At 39.0% G+C, this 16407-nt stretch overlaps 1 protein-coding gene and 1 long non-coding RNA gene across 5 annotated transcripts in view; both read right to left on the minus strand.

Annotated features, from left to right (window-relative positions):
- Positions 1-16407, minus strand: part of LOC310843884 — a 190898-nt gene that overhangs the window by 77143 nt on the left and 97348 nt on the right. The window lies entirely within an intron of this gene.
- The window catches only part of CDK8 (cyclin dependent kinase 8), a gene marked incomplete at its 5' end in the record, with an annotated part of 41987 nt that overhangs the window by 1993 nt on the left and 23587 nt on the right, over positions 1-16407 (minus strand). For 3 of the 4 annotated variants that reach the window (XM_083736967.1, XM_083736966.1, XM_083736965.1), the window contains 7 exons: positions 715-793; positions 4851-4948; positions 7202-7274; positions 8335-8404; positions 9254-9397; positions 11270-11401; positions 13727-13784. In XM_083736967.1, coding sequence (XP_083593093.1) covers positions 715-793; positions 4851-4948; positions 7202-7274; positions 8335-8404; positions 9254-9397; positions 11270-11401; positions 13727-13784 — 654 coding nt within the window. The remainder of the gene's footprint in view (positions 1-714; positions 794-4850; positions 4949-7201; positions 7275-8334; positions 8405-9253; positions 9398-11269; positions 11402-13726; positions 13785-16407) is intronic. The other variant, XM_083736968.1, reaches the window with a different exon arrangement.

Below are 16407 nucleotides of genomic sequence, written 5' to 3' on the forward strand. Positions count from 1 at the left end.
TAAGTCAGGCACAAAGCCACTAATTACTTAATAATAATTACTTTACTATTTCCACCTAAGTATGCAAATATAAACATACCATACAGCCCTATCATAACTATTTATTCAGAGGTAATCCCAAATTATTTGCCATATTTTCAACTATGCATTTTAGGATTATAGCCTTATTCAAAATAAGTTAACATGAAAGGAACTTGGAATCATCACTTTCTAGAGTTGCAGATAATAAAAAGACTTCAAATTAGGTACCATGAAAATGCTCTAAACCTTATTATTCTACAGGCCATGGATCAGATATGATTACTGATATTATTATTTTTCTATATTATTTATGTAAACTGAAATGTTGCAGAAGTTCTCAACTTCTTGCCATGTCTGATGTATAGAGTTGGAATGACCCATAATTAATGTTAAATTCTATCCAAATTAATTAATCTTCATCTCATATTATTAATTTATTTTATGCTACCATTCTTATCTTGGCAGGAAATGGTTCAATAAAAGTAGTAGCAACAATCAGGGACATATATGTAAAAGTATGGAATAATAAATCATGTACTCTCAGTAACTTAAATGCCTGAAATCAGATCCATTAACCCTATCATAAATATGACTGCCTTAACAACTTGGTAATTATAAAATTGTCCAACCTGATTAACAAAATACACCTCCTAAATGTATTTCTCTCATCTTAACCTTCAAATAAATACCTACTTTGTCTCCTTTATCATCAGGCTCTTCTTCAGTTAAAAATTCTCGTTTTGGGTATGGGATTTGACAACCTGCAAACACACTGCAAACACAAAAGCAAAAGGAAGCAATCATTTTGTGTGTGTAAGCAAAGAGCATAAGTCCCTACTAGAAAAAAGTGTGCCCCATAATTAATAATGGTAATAAAATGGTTTTCATCCTGGTTCAAGCTGCTTTAGGTGTCACTTGCCATTTGTGATTTTAGTCTTTTAGGAAGTGACTTTAGTCTTTGAAGTGTTCCAAGTATGACAGTTTGTTCTGAAAGGCTATCAGTTTCTTCAGTAAGAGAGAATATCTCCAGCTATCAACTAAATACACTGCTTATAATGAAGAGTTTAGTACAGTGGTACCTTGGGTTACATTCACTTCAGGTTACACCCAGAAATAGTACCCTGGATTAAGAACTTTGCTTCAGGATGAGAACAGAAATCGTGCTCTGGCGGCGCGGCGGCACTTTAGCTAAAGTGGTGCTTCAGGTTAAGAATGGACCTCCGGAACGAATTAAGTACTTAACCCGAGGTACCACTGTAATGTACTATATTACAGGCCAAGCACAAGTTTGCCTGGGCATAGACTTGTAAGCCTCCATTTTACTAAGAAGCCAAGTGACACAGTTTCCTAGCTGTTTTTACCATATACCAGCAAGTCATCCCAAACACGTTTTTCTGGCTAAGACAAGCTGAAAAATGCTATGCCCCATTTCTATACAAGACTGGAAATACTAAATTGTATGATGATTCATCTCTTCTTGCTCATATGTCTTGCCCCCTAACCTATTTTGTACCATAGTTTTATTTTCAAGTAATATTTCCCATGAAAATAAAGCTAAAGTTAATGCAAGCTGTCTTCAGTTCCACGTTTCCCAATTCCATGTTGAACTTTTTGCTAAGGAATCAGTGAAGAGACTGCATATCTAACGTAAGGACAACTGTTATGGATCACCTACCTGTGACCATGTAAGCCATTATCATTTGATTTATACTCTATCTGTAGGTCTGTTTAAAATTAACAGTAGCAACATGTGCAACATTAAAAAAGAACAGCAAATAAAAGCCAATCAGAAAGCAGTAGCCCATTTCACCCCCATACATCTGCATATAATCTTTGTAGAGGGGCTGTGCCAATCTTCTTTGAATATTCAAGTTTTAATTCTCATGCTTTTCTTTTTTTACTGTATCAGCCTGCTGTTGTGACCAATGGACCACTTTAAAAGTCCTAGCTGGAAATAATGATTAATTTCGTCTTGTGAACTGCCCCTGAGATCTGTTGATGAAGGGTGGTAGAAATCTTATTGGTATCACATTCCAAAAACATATTCCAACCGAAAAGCTATTGGAGCACATATTAACTTAAATTCCTCAGTGGGCTATCAAGGAAGCCCTATAGGAGAAACAGAAGAAATGCATAAGTGAAAAAGTGGGCTCATTAACAAAAGAGAAAAACAAAATCCAAAAAATGTCTAAGTGAAATACTGGGCTCCTAGTGACTGTCTAAGTGAATACTGGTGCCGGGCGGGGGGGGGGGGGGGGGAGGGATGTACCCCAAAAGTCTAATAGCCATAAAAAAAAATGAGTATTATAAATAAGAGAGTCAGGGTTGTATGTTTGCCCTATCAATGTTAACTCAGGCATTTGATAGTTTCACTTTCTTATTGATTTCAACAGGGCAAATCAGACTCCTGATAGCTTAGAAAGTTAAATGCAAGTTAAAGGTTTATTTAAAAAAACAACCCAGAAAATGTAGGGGAAAGATGGAATACCACATGACAACGGATGCCATAATTGTTGAGGAATAAAGGGAGTATAAAGGGGCTCAGGTTTGCTAAAAAAAAAAAAAAACAACCCACCAAAAAACACTTTAAACAAATATTTCAAATAGCTACTAGGGTCCCCATTAATTTGGGTGGGACAACCCTTTTGGGGACTTGTATGGTGATGATAAGAGATAGAAAGATGGCAGAATAAGAATCCAGAAAGATATGTATCAGAAGTAATTGATATTGCAGAGTTCTACAGTGGGTGATAGAAGAAGCAATAGTTTAGACCAGTATGTGTTAGGGTGGATTTACTCCCAGCAGTGAAACTGAATTCACTAAACACCCATTCAAATCCAGTTTACTAGTAATCTCTCCCATGGAGTGTTGAGGTAAAGAGAGATAAAACATTCCTCAGAAAGGCCCAGGGACACCACGCTATTATGTTGCACATTTATGTTATTACACTAATACTCCACTCTTCCTCTGAGGAGCTCAAAACAGCTTAGAAATGGTCCTAGGCGATCTCCTATGAAGTTTACAAGGCCAGCAATAAGCTCCTTAGCTTCTGATGCAGAATACATCATACAGCTTCAGACCACTGTGCTTGTTTACTTGGTATTGTATACAGAGTTTATTGGGTATACTGACTTACACACAATAAGTTCTGCAGCCTATTTATACCTTTCAAGTAGGTCAAGTACTTCTGATAGCCTCTTTAAAGCTCTTCAGTTTAGTATTCATATTCTGCTATGGGACTGGAATGTATAACCCCTCTGGCTGTGTTTTGCCTTGCCTAACAAGTTGGGGCAATGAGACCAAAATATGTAATCAGTACACACTTTGAACTGGAACAAATAAGAGGAATTAGTCATGAAAGATTTTATAAAAATCTGCATTTTTTTAAAAATCAGGTCATTAGTGATGTAGAGGTCCACCAAGTAGATTGCAGAAGATATTGAAATTGCAGTTATTTGCAGTTTTTGCATATTTTATTCTGCTTCTACACACAAAAAAAGGCTACCTTTAGTCTTCACAACCAAAGACTGAATGCTGTGCATATTCATCCTGTTGTTTTAAAATTGTGAGATCAGGGGTCATTGATGTGTCTTCCATACTCTACCTCCTTTCCTGTCCATAATTAGTAGGGACAGAATATTTTTTGCAAAATGTTATGTTTTTGGCAGTGTTTGCACAGTTTAACTGATGGGCAATTATACCTATTGTTTTTCATACAGATCTCTGTAGCTATTAGTATCTAAAGATTTTTCTAATAAGTTGAGATACCAATTTGTGATTTAAAGAAGAAAGGGATATTTTCCAAGGGCAGTTTAGGCTACACCAAACAAATCATATGATGGAAGAAAACCAAGTTTGTTCCAAAGTCAATATGTGCCTGTGAATTTCATTTTCAGAAACGCTGCACCCATTGCACATAAAAAGGTAAAGGTAAAGGTACCCCTGCCCGTATGGGCCAGTCTTGACAGACTCTGGGGTTGTGCGCCCATCTCACTCAAGAGGCCAGGGGCCAGTGCTGTCCGGAGACACTTCCGGGTCACGTGGCCAGCGTGACATCGCTGCTCTGGCGAGCCAGAGCCGCACACGGAAACACCGTTTACCTTCCCGCTGGTAAGCGGTCCCTATTTATCTACTTGCACCCGGAGGTGCTTTTGAACTGCTAGGTTGGCAGGCGCTGGGACCGAGCAGCACATACATATGTGTAAAACATCAGAAAGCAAATTGGGTGCATAAATCATCAAATTAAGGTTGAAATAGTTTTACCGACTTGCCAGTGAAATATTCTTTGACACAAAAGAAATAGTCATGTTTTTCAAATACTTTAAAGTCTTGTCTACATATTGAGAATACGGATGTTTAAAAAGCAAACCGTTATATTTAAAAACAAAGAAAGTGAATATGCTCTACATCCAGACTTTGGTTGTGAAGTTGGAAGGCGGTCCCCATCTTCACCATAGTCCACCCACCAAGTTTACAAATAAATATAAACTAATTATAGAATGCCATCTGTAATTTCAAGTGGACCTGCAGGCAGTTAGCGGTTGACTATGAAGATCTATAGCATGCATAATCAACCTGTCAGTGAATAACAGGATTATTGCTATGACTAATGGGATCAAAGGCTCAGGACAAGATTAATAGGAATATTACTTCAAAATGGCAAATGGCACAGTAAAGCCATTTCTTATAACTTATCAAGAAGGAGCATCTCACTTGTTATTTTCAGAACATTCCTCCATTCCACACCCACCAAGTCACGCCGTGACACTGAAAGCAATAAAGCATTTAAAGAGCTGCACAGATAGTATCTATTAAACTGACCACTTACTCAGATGTAGGAAGTGGATCTTCTAAGAAATAAGGATCCTGCATAGCCTGTTCTGAGGTAATTCTCTTTATTGGGTCCATAGTAAGCAATTTCTGTAGCTATGCATAGTTAAAAACACAAGACATTCAGTGCTGTCAAATCAATCAAGAAAATATTTCACCACAATGTGAATATACAAAGCTTCCTTATATGCTTATTAAGTCTAATTAGCTCAGTGGCAGAGCTTATACTCTTGAGTACAGAAGGTACCAGGTTCAATCTCCAGAATCTCCAGGCATGGCTGGGAGAGACCCCCATCTGAAAACCTGAAGAGCTGCTGACAGAATATTGATCTAGATGGACCAATGATATGATTCAGTATAACTTGGTTCCTAATAATCTAGGCTTCCATAATCTGAGAATTAGGTTTATATGATCTATAAAATGCTACCCATGGGAAAGCTGCAGTTACAAGACTTCCTTGCTCACATAAATGGGCCACAGAGCATATCACATCTATAATGCAGTAGGTTTAATTTCTACTGTACTGTACAAACAATTCAAGGTTGTTAATGTTAGAGGCCCATCACACTATATAAGTACAAGCTCTCACTGTGCTTTCCAATATACTTAACATTCTTCCTAAGTATTCTGGTAGTGAACCTAGCCCATGTGATAAAAGAACATCGTGAAATGGTTTTGGATTGCTGGGTTTAAGGCTGTGGGGGGTAAAGGATATCCTTGCTTTGTATTTTAGCAAATTTACCCCTTCCAAATTTATGCATAGTCATAAAAAAATAATACCTTGCAAGTGATCAGGCTGTGTTAGAGATTTGTTCTTAGTTTTTTATTTAAGAAATCTGGGCGGATTAAAGAAAAACACTGGCTTTAGGGCCAGCAGCTAAAAGGTGAAAAATAATTTTCTTCATCAAAATATTAACTGAATCTGGTCATCTAATACTCCAGTCGATTTATACATCTAAAAGAAGACGGGTTGGTTTTTCAAAAATAATAACAGTAAAAATGGAGCTCCTTGTGCTCCCTTTAGATTATTTCAGTCATTAGATTTGTTCTTTCATGCCTACTTTGAGAAGTCCTTATTTTTTAGGCTACTTGAGTACTCTCTAAAATAAGGCTTGCAGCTGTTTTACAATAGGTGTTAAGATAGCATGTTGGATGTAACAGGATTCTGAAGCATATACAAGGATAAATGGCCTTCTGGGGTGAGGAAAGGCCATATCCTTAAGCTACCCATATTACATGATAAATTTGCTACTTACACATACCTATCAATGCAAATCCTTGCATAAAGGTAAAGGTAAAGGTACCCCTGCCCGTACGGGCCAGTCTTGACAGACTCTGGGGTTGTGCGCCCATCTCACTTAAGAGGCCAGGGGCCAGCGCTGTCCAGAGACACTTCCGGGTCACGTGGCCAGCGTGACAAAGCTGCATCTGGCGAGCCAGAGCCGCACACGGAAACGCCGTTTACCTTCCCGCTGGTAAGCGGTCCCTATTTATCTACTTGCACCCGGAGGTGCTTTCGAACTGCTAGGTTGGCAGGCGCTGGGACCTAGCAGCGGGAGCGCACCCCGCCGCAGGGATTTGAACCGCCGACCTTTCGATCGGCAAGTCCTAGGCGCTGAGGCTTTAACCCACAGCGCCACCTGCGTCCCCCAAATCCTTGCATACCAGTCTTCAAACAACTCAACATAAGGAACAGACTTAGTATACAAACAAGAAGAACAACCTTCTCAGTGGCAGCCCCAGTCCCATATTTCTCTTCCATAGTAGGGAGGTACGCGGTAAATAAGGAAGATAATGGAAGGAATATTGGACTAGAGTCAACTAAACCATTCCACTAGCAGGAAACATCTCCACATGCTGCGCCACCCATGCCTCCCCCTCGTCTGCGCTGGAGGGGTAGGAGAACCCCCAGAACAGTGTGCACGGGAGAGAGGGGAGATTGTTTCATTGGGAAAACAAAGCAATCTCCTTAGCACCATGTTGAATTCTACCATTAGCTATCACTTGACCACAGTAGTCTGTTGATACAACTAGTAGCTAGGCAAATTACCAGATTGTCAGGACATGTTAAAAAAGGAAGGAAATCTACTGTGACCATATGTGCTGCAGAAATGTTAAAAACTGACTTAATGCCTAGCACATGGAGGTAGTAAACCATTAATTAGATCATAGGGTTTTACTCTGGACATGAATTACTATGAAATATGAAATGGCACAGAAATTCAACTTTACAGCCAATGCTTTTGTGAAGAGATGCAATGAAAAGCAATTTAAACAATTCAAATAAATGCTTCCAGAAACTGTGCAAAAATTCACAAGCGAACAATTAGATACTATCCAAGTCTTACCAAGTGGAATGCTTTGCTATCTGGCTTAACTTTATGTTTTTCCATATATTTGATAAGGCTGCAGTTGGTATACCTGAAAGAAAATAGTAGTCACAACAATGCATCAAATTGATTAGAAAGTACAAATCTGGAGACAGGATAAAACCAATAGGGCTTGCTAATGAACTTGGTTGTGCTGAATTGTCTGGTCCATCTGTGATTCAAAAGGGTGCCAGCACTGTAAACGTAGCCTGAGGCCACACACTGTTTTTAATACCAGTCACATGGAAATGACTTCCCATTATTACAGATTTGGTTAGCAACCAGTATCCCTCTTGTACAATATTAGATGCACATACTTCTAGTAGCTATGCGTTTGATAATGCTTAAAACATAATATTACGAAGCATAAAAAGCCAATCCTTTAAAGAACAATAGATTTTAATGCCACAAACTGTCTCTTTAGTCAATATGCTAATTTTATATGTCCTGTGTAGCTTCAACTGTATCTATACAGTGGTGCCCCGCAAGACGAATGCCTCGCAAGACGAAAAACTCGCTAGACGAAAGAGTTTTCCGTTTTTGAGGTGCTTCGCAAGACGAATTTCCCTATGGGCTTGCTTCGCAAGACGAAAACGTCTTGCGAGTTCTTGCGAGTTTTTCCCCTCCCCCCCTTTTTCTAAGCCGCTAATAGCGCTAATCCGCTAATGGCCGTGCTTCGCAAGACGAAAAAACCACTAGACGAAGAGACTCGCGGAACGAATTATTTTCGTCTTACGAGGCACCACTGTACAATGAGAAAATTAACAGTTATTGCTTGTTTCAAACAGCTTCAGAAAACCATGCAGAACACATAAGAATCCACTAAACCAAGAAGGGCCAGTACAGATCCCTTCAAACTTACTGGCCTCCACTGGGCTTTTTCACAAACAACATGGTGATCAATACAAACCTGTAGTGAGACATGACATACACGTTCCCAGCCAAGTTCCCTGCTGTTCTCAGAAAACTCAGAGTTGCAACTATCTTTGTGGGGAAGGGGTGGTCACCAGAGAGAGGTAAGAGGCAATTGCCAAGGAAGCCTGGTTCCTGAATGTATGAACCCCTGATGCAGTAGAAATCATCACAATTACTTAGATCTTTGCAAAACTTACGTGTTTCTTCGGAAATCTTTCATTAACGTTGAATGTTCAGGCATCTTTTTAATATCTTCCCAATCTTTATCTATGAATTGAATATTAATAGCACTTTCATCTTTCTCTACATAGGGAATAGGACATCATCACTTGCACATTCAAAACCATAATTCACTCTCCTCTTTATATGCCAAACTTTGCCTTCTGATCACCATTGATGAAGGTGAATTTGAGTGGACAAAATATCCTCTCTCAGTCGCCTCAGCAACACTAGATCAGAGTCACCAAAGAGACACCTATTTTTAATATAGATTTTGCTATGGAAGTAGGCAAAGTGGTGCACAATGAAATTAGCACAGTAGGTCTGAATCTACAACATGATTCACAAGGGCATCCCAGAGCCTACCTGCCAAGGCCCTTTGCCCCTCCCCTCCCAATTGTTTAATTTTTAAAAAGTGAACTTTCACCTATTTGTTTTTTGGGGAGGAGCAGCTACCTGCTTTGCGTTTTTGTCAGTTTGGGGTGGGAGTGGGGGTTCTGAGCATCACCAGTTTGTCTTCTGTGAAAAACGTATTTTGTGAGCCCACAAAATATTTTAAAATATGCCTAGTCCAAAATGTCTGAGGACTCCTGCAGTAAATACCACTATCAGCCCCCAAGATTTTGTTTCTTTTTATCAAGACAATAAGAATTTTCAAGAAATAAAAAAAAGGGGGGGTCAATTTCACAGTGTTCTTTGCAGGCCATGCATAAACCTATGCATATCCACAAAAAGATCAGGCATATTGACATTTTCCAATGGCTACTGTAGCTTCTTTCAAGCCTACTAGCTTTTCAGTAAATATTATGGCACAAAGAGTATGTCAGTTCTATTAAAATGGTACTGGAGATATGTATAGCCTGGAGTACATCAGTAATGAATGTATAGAATATGTACCTGCAGGAAATCCCATTACATTGAATATTCTGTCCAGCTGGTCATGATGATATGGATTACTAGTTTTTATGTCCTCTTGTCGGCAGTGGAATATTGGCTCAGATGTTAGCAGCTCTGCAAATATACACCCTATAGCCCAAATATCTTTACGAAAAAGGAGGAAGGAAAAATCAAATAGACTTTTCTGAAAGGAGAAAGCATAGTCTGAAGACCAGCAGTAGAGGTTACATATGGCCTCTCAAAGCAAACAACTCTGTTTAAGTTATTTGTACATCTTCTACAGACAATTCCATTTCCCCTTTATTCCTTGAGATTTTGACCGCATGCATTTAAAAATGGAACATTTTGCTGAGGTTAAAGGAATGTAGGCCAAACTAATGTTATGCTAAAAGTGCAGCTTCCGCAATAGCTGAATATTTAGCTCTACCTCTTGTTACACACTTGTGTCTCTGTCTCATATAACTTTCAATTTTTCTCTACTTCCTCTTCTCATTACCATCAGCCAATAACCTGGAGCATGAAAGACACACATAGAACATGGGCAGCTAGATAGGCTGCTGCTGTATTTAGCAAAATCAATGGATTACTAATTTTAACACTGATACTAGAGAAAAATGAGCAAAAGAAGACTATGCAAACTGCATTGTTGTTGTTTTTAACCATAATTTCATATATAGCAAAGCAGGTATCTGCATTGGTGGTAACTACCCAGGAAGACATAAGAAGCTGCCTTGTACTGTGGGTCTATCTTGCTCAGTATTGTCAACAGCCAACTGACAACAGGACCCCAGGATTTCAGTCAGTAGTTTTTCCAGACCTGCACAAAAGTATCATGAACTGGGACTGGGGACATTTGTAATGCTAAGGAGGTGTGCTATCACTGAGCTATAGCCCCTTCCTTACAGTTCTTCAGCTCATGTTGGATGGCCACTGTTAGGGATTGATTAGAAAAGGATTGAAAATAAGACAGTGAGAACTGTAATGCTTTTATTTAAATCTAAGGTCTCTTTGTATTTGGAAATCTGATGTGCCCCTCTGCTTGCTCCATCTCAAAAAAGATATAACAGACTTGGAAAGGGTGTATATCACAGCAATCAGGAACTGAATCATGGCACCTTCCCCACAAAGAGAGGCTGAAGGTGGTGGGAGTTTAAAGGGGACATACGAAAGATCATCACTGGGGAGGAATTTCTTTCATAATACTAGCACTTAAGACTCAATGAAACTGATTGTCCTCTACTGTCAGACAAAATAAAGTGCTTCACCAACATTTTTAATTCAGTCAATGAGGGCTTTTGCACAGTTACTTCTAGTATCGAGTACTTGGATAAAAGCAAGTGCTCAAAAGCACATTGAAAAAATAGGTATTTTCAATAGTATTTCAACCAAACCAAACAGGTTGTTTCAAGCTCTGGGTACAAGTCTACTAAAATCAAAGGCTTGCAGGCAGACTTGTGAAAGCTGAATGATCCCTCCAGAATTGTATAGGATATGGAGGGGTGCTGCTATGTGGGGGGAAATCTTGAGAAAAAATTGTGGAGGCACCTTGTGAGAGCATCATGCTGCTTGTGCATGTCTGGATCAAAGCCAAAAAATTCCTGACACTATTCAATAATGCAAATCAGTCTTCAGAATTAAACGTTGCTGGCATTTCTTATCTAATTAGTGAAACCATCTGTAAATTCAATGTGGTCTTTGCCAGTTAAGTGCCCTGAAGTACTTAAGACTTAAGAGTGATGCACATGTTTGGGCAACCAAACATGATAGAAGACTCAGCCTTAAAAAGTAAGGTTCAGTGAATCACTTTTCTTGCACACTAGAATCACAATGCTTTCCTATATTTTCCAAATGCCAAAATGCATTGCAGGTGGTTGGGCTAGGCAACCCTTGTGATTCTGTCCAATTCTAAGATTTCAAGAGTAGACATCTTTGTAAACAAGAAGGAAGGAAGGAAACCACACCAGGGAAAATTAGAATTTAAAATATGGAAAATCAGGTATACAGTGCATTACTTACCAATAGCTTTGGTATAATGCCTTGCTCCAAGCAGTAATTCTGGAGCTCGATACCAGAATGTTACAACTACTGGATCCAAATCAGCTAAAGGCTTCAAAGGTGAATTAAATAGTCGGGCAAAGCCCATGTCAGCTGTAAAAAGAGGGGGAAGATGCTTTAAATTTTAGCGCACAGACTGCTTACTCAGAAATGAGTGAGCTCAAATGTGACACACACTGCAAACATCCTCAGTCTAACTTTAAAAAGTTCCTTTTAAGCTTGTTTCTAAAGCATGGTACAGAAAATGAAGCATTATTAAATCATAGCTAACACACTTTTGATCATGCAGGTTCTGAATCAAGCTGATCATTCCTCAGAAAGTTGGGAAATCTGGTGTCCAGCCCAACGGAAAAACAACACGAGGATTTATATATGGGAAAACAAGGCAGGTGTATACTAGGCTGGAAAGATTTCCTGTTTTTAGAAGCCAGTCCTTTATTAACCTGACAAAAACAGTTCAGCTCTTAGGAATTAAGGCAGCTGGTACATTTCCATCTCTATTATCACAGAAAACTGATATTGAGGCTGTTACCAATTGTAGCTGAATTGCATTTAAGCTTAAATGGGAAGAATTCCCAATTCCTGCTATATACTATTGCCTCAATACTTTTCACCTATTAGGAATGAAACCTGGATTGTTTGCACCCATACTCAAATAGCAGAGAAGTATTTAACTTCTGTAAGAAAAACTATTTTATACAGTTTGAGTGTAGGCGCGAACATACAGCTCGTTATTTTACAAATTCCAACAGACCTGAGGATCCAAGGTTGCAGTTGTAGACCATACAAAGAACTGAGCCAGCTTTAAGACTGTGAAGTCTGTGTGTTTTTAAGGAGCAAGGTTCCAGATCTCATTTTCACCAGAGATAAATTCATCTCCCTTTGTCCTATTAACAAGCGTGTGTGCCTATTCACAGCCCTATTTAAAACTGTATTATGCTTCATTTTAGGCATTGAAAACAATTTAACTTTTTCTGTCTTAGAAGGCAAGAAACATTTAGCTGCTGGAGGAAAAAACGCAATAGCTCCAGAAGAGAGGGGTGAGTGGGAAGTACAGTGTTTATATTCAAATACGTGTGTTGTGTGTGTGTTTTAATGCTTAAACAGTGGAAGTCCAAACATAATTTTGTTGTTGCTTCTGTTGTCAAAATAAGACAATGCGTCTTCAGCTTTATTATACTTTTATGAGTCAATCTTGCCATTACTGGCACTGGATAGGTCAAGTGAACTGGAGAGGTCTATTTCACATCCATCCATGCAGTGTAACCATTTTGGGGAGCAATCAATTAGTTTGAAATGTTGTACACAGCTGTTGCATGCAAAAGTAGCAGGTAGTCCATTTCCAATAAGGGAAAAGCTGTCCGCATCACAAGAAGCACCACTTCAATTAACGCCAAATATGTTGGGAGGCTGACCTACATTATAGCCATGGTTTGCTTACAAAAGGACCTCAGTCTGCCAGTGTTAGTACTCTTGTATGTTCACAAACCTTTTAAAGAGTCATGTGCTCAACACTGGTCTAATTCTATTCCTTTTGAACTTCATATATAGGGCCACCAATGAGAAAAAACCCCTGCTTTTGGCAGTTGATCAATAGTCTCGAACAATCAAAAGAATGTATGGAATTCTGTGTCAATTACAAAACAATTCATCTCAGATCACAGCAGCCAATTTCTAGGGGCTGAGGTCCCTTTGCCTCCCCTAAAATATTTGAGGGAGCTGCCCCTCAAAGCTGATGGGCATTGTCATTCAAATAGTGTGTGCGCGCCATGTCATGTGATTATGTGGGGCTGGGCTTCCCTGCCCCTCCCCATTATTTTGTTCAAGTTGGCACCCCGTCTCAGATAATTAGTCAGAGGACAGGAAAATATACACCTTTAACATCTGCTGGTACAAACACTTACGTCCTTAGGATACCAACATACTTCCGCCACGTGCTGGATCATACCATTATGCAAATTTTACTGCTACGTTAGAGTTTCATTTAATTATTTTTTAAAGAGGATTTTTATAGAATATGGAATCTGTGTCACAAGAAGCTCCCCCTACAAAAATTTGTCCAATGTTATCTTATCCATTAAAAATGCTGTTTTAATTTCCTTCAAGCAATGCTTATACGCTTTTAAAATTTGTCTCCCATCCCTGAATAATCTATCTACCCTCTCAATAGCACTTTATACAACTGTTACTAATGTTCATTTTATTATTGATATTTATATAATTCAGTACTATTGTAAAGTAACATTTTTAGAGGCAAAGGAGTCCTTCACTTTTCTCCATCCAACATTAACAAATTTTACCTCTTTTCATTTTATGGGGTTTTATGTGTGATCCAGAAAGTATTAACCTGGTTAGCTGTACCTTTAGAACATTCTATCTTAAATGCTACACTGGGACTTATCAAAGATATAAACATACCAATTTTTACTCTTCCTCGCTCAGGACCTTCACCCATAACTAAAATATTAGCAGGTTTCTGTGGAAAAAAAAAATACAATACATATACCAAGATAAACCTAAACATTTGTGCCTAAAATTAGCAGTTTTATTTTTCCAATTTTAAACCAAAATGCAGTGGAATGTCATTAATAGTGCCTGTGGATTATTAGTTTGCTATAAGGTCATATGGTTGACCAAATCAATTTTCTTCCCCGTCTTACATTTTCTTCCTCTTAGAAGAGCTTCCTTTCAATAACTTTCCACACCATGCTCTTCTTTCAGATGAGCAGTGTAATTACAGAATTCACCTGGGAAAAATGTTGGCTCACTTATTTCCAGTATTAGCCAATTACAAAAAGCAATCAATGAAATATTTTGCATATCTTCCTAGATGTTACTATATGAACATTTAGATTCTACACAAAACTTTTACATTTTGCTCTTAGTGTATCAATTATGTGAACACCTATCTGTGGTTTTAAGCAAACATAAAATGTATGCCAGATAAAAGTACTTCAAGGAAGCTTTGATAGATGAATGAAAACATCTTTGATAGGAACAGATGTAATCTAGTACAATTACAGACACATAAATGTGTAAAGAACAAATTTGAAAAAGGGTTTAAACTCTGGACAGGTTTAAAGATGGCGACAAGGCAGTAAGTTACACTAAGGTGTGTGCTCTTAGCCAGGAAAAATATATAAACTACTTGTGGCACTATCAGGCCATTAGTCTCTTGTAGGGACTGGTACGAGATATTTATGAACAAACAGAGCAGAATATGCCAATTCTCTTTGATCTATTATATGCTAACACACTGCGTTTTTGGCAAAGGCAGTATCCAAAAAAGCGTCATCTCCGGCTTTATTTATGGCTGGATGCTAGTGTGATGCCATTATTGAATATATTAAGGGGGCTGATTTGGGGATTCTGGAAGACTGTCACGTCTCACATAATTTCAGTATCCATTTTACCAACTCTGAGCCTTAAGAATGTAGGATTTCCTAACTGCCACGTGGTCTAGGTAATTATTTCAGGAAGGTCAGCCTGTGCTGCAGCTCTCAACGCCACCTCTCTCCTCTGCATTGCTGCTAATGACACTTAGCATGGCTGAGGGAATGTGCTACGCAGAGAAGCAACTGCAGGCTAGATTAATCTTATTTTTCTCCCCTTTTGAGTATCACTAAATCCATGGGATCATATAGAAGTGAATTTATCAGAATTATGGATCTGTACATATTCCAGGTTTTCAAATATTAGGGAAGAAGGGTCAAGAGAAAGTTTGCATCAAAATCTTAGCTTTTACACTATGGCAAAGCTGTATGCTTAATTCCTTGTAACAATCTAAGCACCTTTTACTAAAAATATGGAATAATTACTTGGGTGGAACACAGCTTGCTTCCTTTAGAGTGCATTTACACTAGCTTACAAAGAATCTGGTCCAGAATCACTTGCTGTTCAGTAACAGTAATCTGCCAGTATCATCAACCTACCATGATATAAAATACAATTACAGTGGGAGCTATTCTACTGCTATATTAATCAATCAGTTACTTCATATGTAAACAAAGAAACCAAGTATAGTCATACCTCGGGTTAAAGTTGCTTAGGGTTGAGCGTTTTCGGGTTGCGCTCTGTGGCGACCCGGAAGTAACGGAACGTGTTACTTCTGGGTTTCACTGCTCGCGCATGCACAGACGCTCAAAATGACGTCACGCGCATGCACAGAAGTAGCGAATCAAGACCAGCGCACGTGCAGACGCGGATTGCGTTGTCTTCAGGATGCAAACGGGCTCCGGAACAGATCCCGTTTGCATCCAAGAGGTACCACTGTAATAAAAATACAGCATTTCTATATTCTTCTGGCCTGGAACCTTTAGTCAAGGATCCTCAGACACCCAGGACCTCTACCCACACTAAGCTGTTTCCAGCTTCAAGCATTCAACAAGCTCTGGCTAGTAACAATTCAACCTGTCACACTGCGGCAACTTCTAGAAAAATTAAGCCTACCCAGAGGCTTAGAAAGTTGGTGTCATTTTAATCTGTTTTAGTATTTTTGGGATGTTTTAAAGTAGGCTTGTGATTTTTCCTTGATCTTGCTATTGTTTCTTTTGTAAAACGTTTTGAAGTGGGGGGGGGGGTTTACAGTCAAGAGGTATCTAAATTTTATGAAATAAATAAACACACACACACACACACACACAACTTCAAAAAGGAAAAAGCAGTGTGAACCCAAAATGGCAGTATCAGCAAAGTACTGTCTCAGAATAGAATAGTATTTTCTTCTCAATGTAGAAACCAATAGCAGTTCATCTTTCTACTCTCTTGCTTGAAGTGTGGCACTTGCAGTCTACTCCTGTTCACTGATCTAGCAAGCCGGACATGCCTTCTATGTGGATAATCCATTGCATTCTTCCGCTGCCACAGTTCTCCAGTTCTCTACCTTCCCCACCCGTCAGCACTTTGCATTCTGTGACACTGAACGTAGTTTGCTTTCACTAGGCGGTTTGGTGGGAATTGCTCCCCTTAGCCCCCCCCCATATTTTGTTTTTATGCTGTAAACCTTGGATTTTTTCAAGAGCCCCCCCCCCCCCGCGCCCCGTTGTTCTGCTTTGGCTAAACAGCATGTGAGTTTGCTACTGGCATTAATACACAATGAC

Source organism: Podarcis gaigeae (assembly GCF_964106915.1).
Source record: "Podarcis gaigeae genome assembly, chromosome: 4".
Classification (NCBI taxonomy): Eukaryota; Metazoa; Chordata; class Lepidosauria; order Squamata; family Lacertidae; genus Podarcis; species Podarcis gaigeae.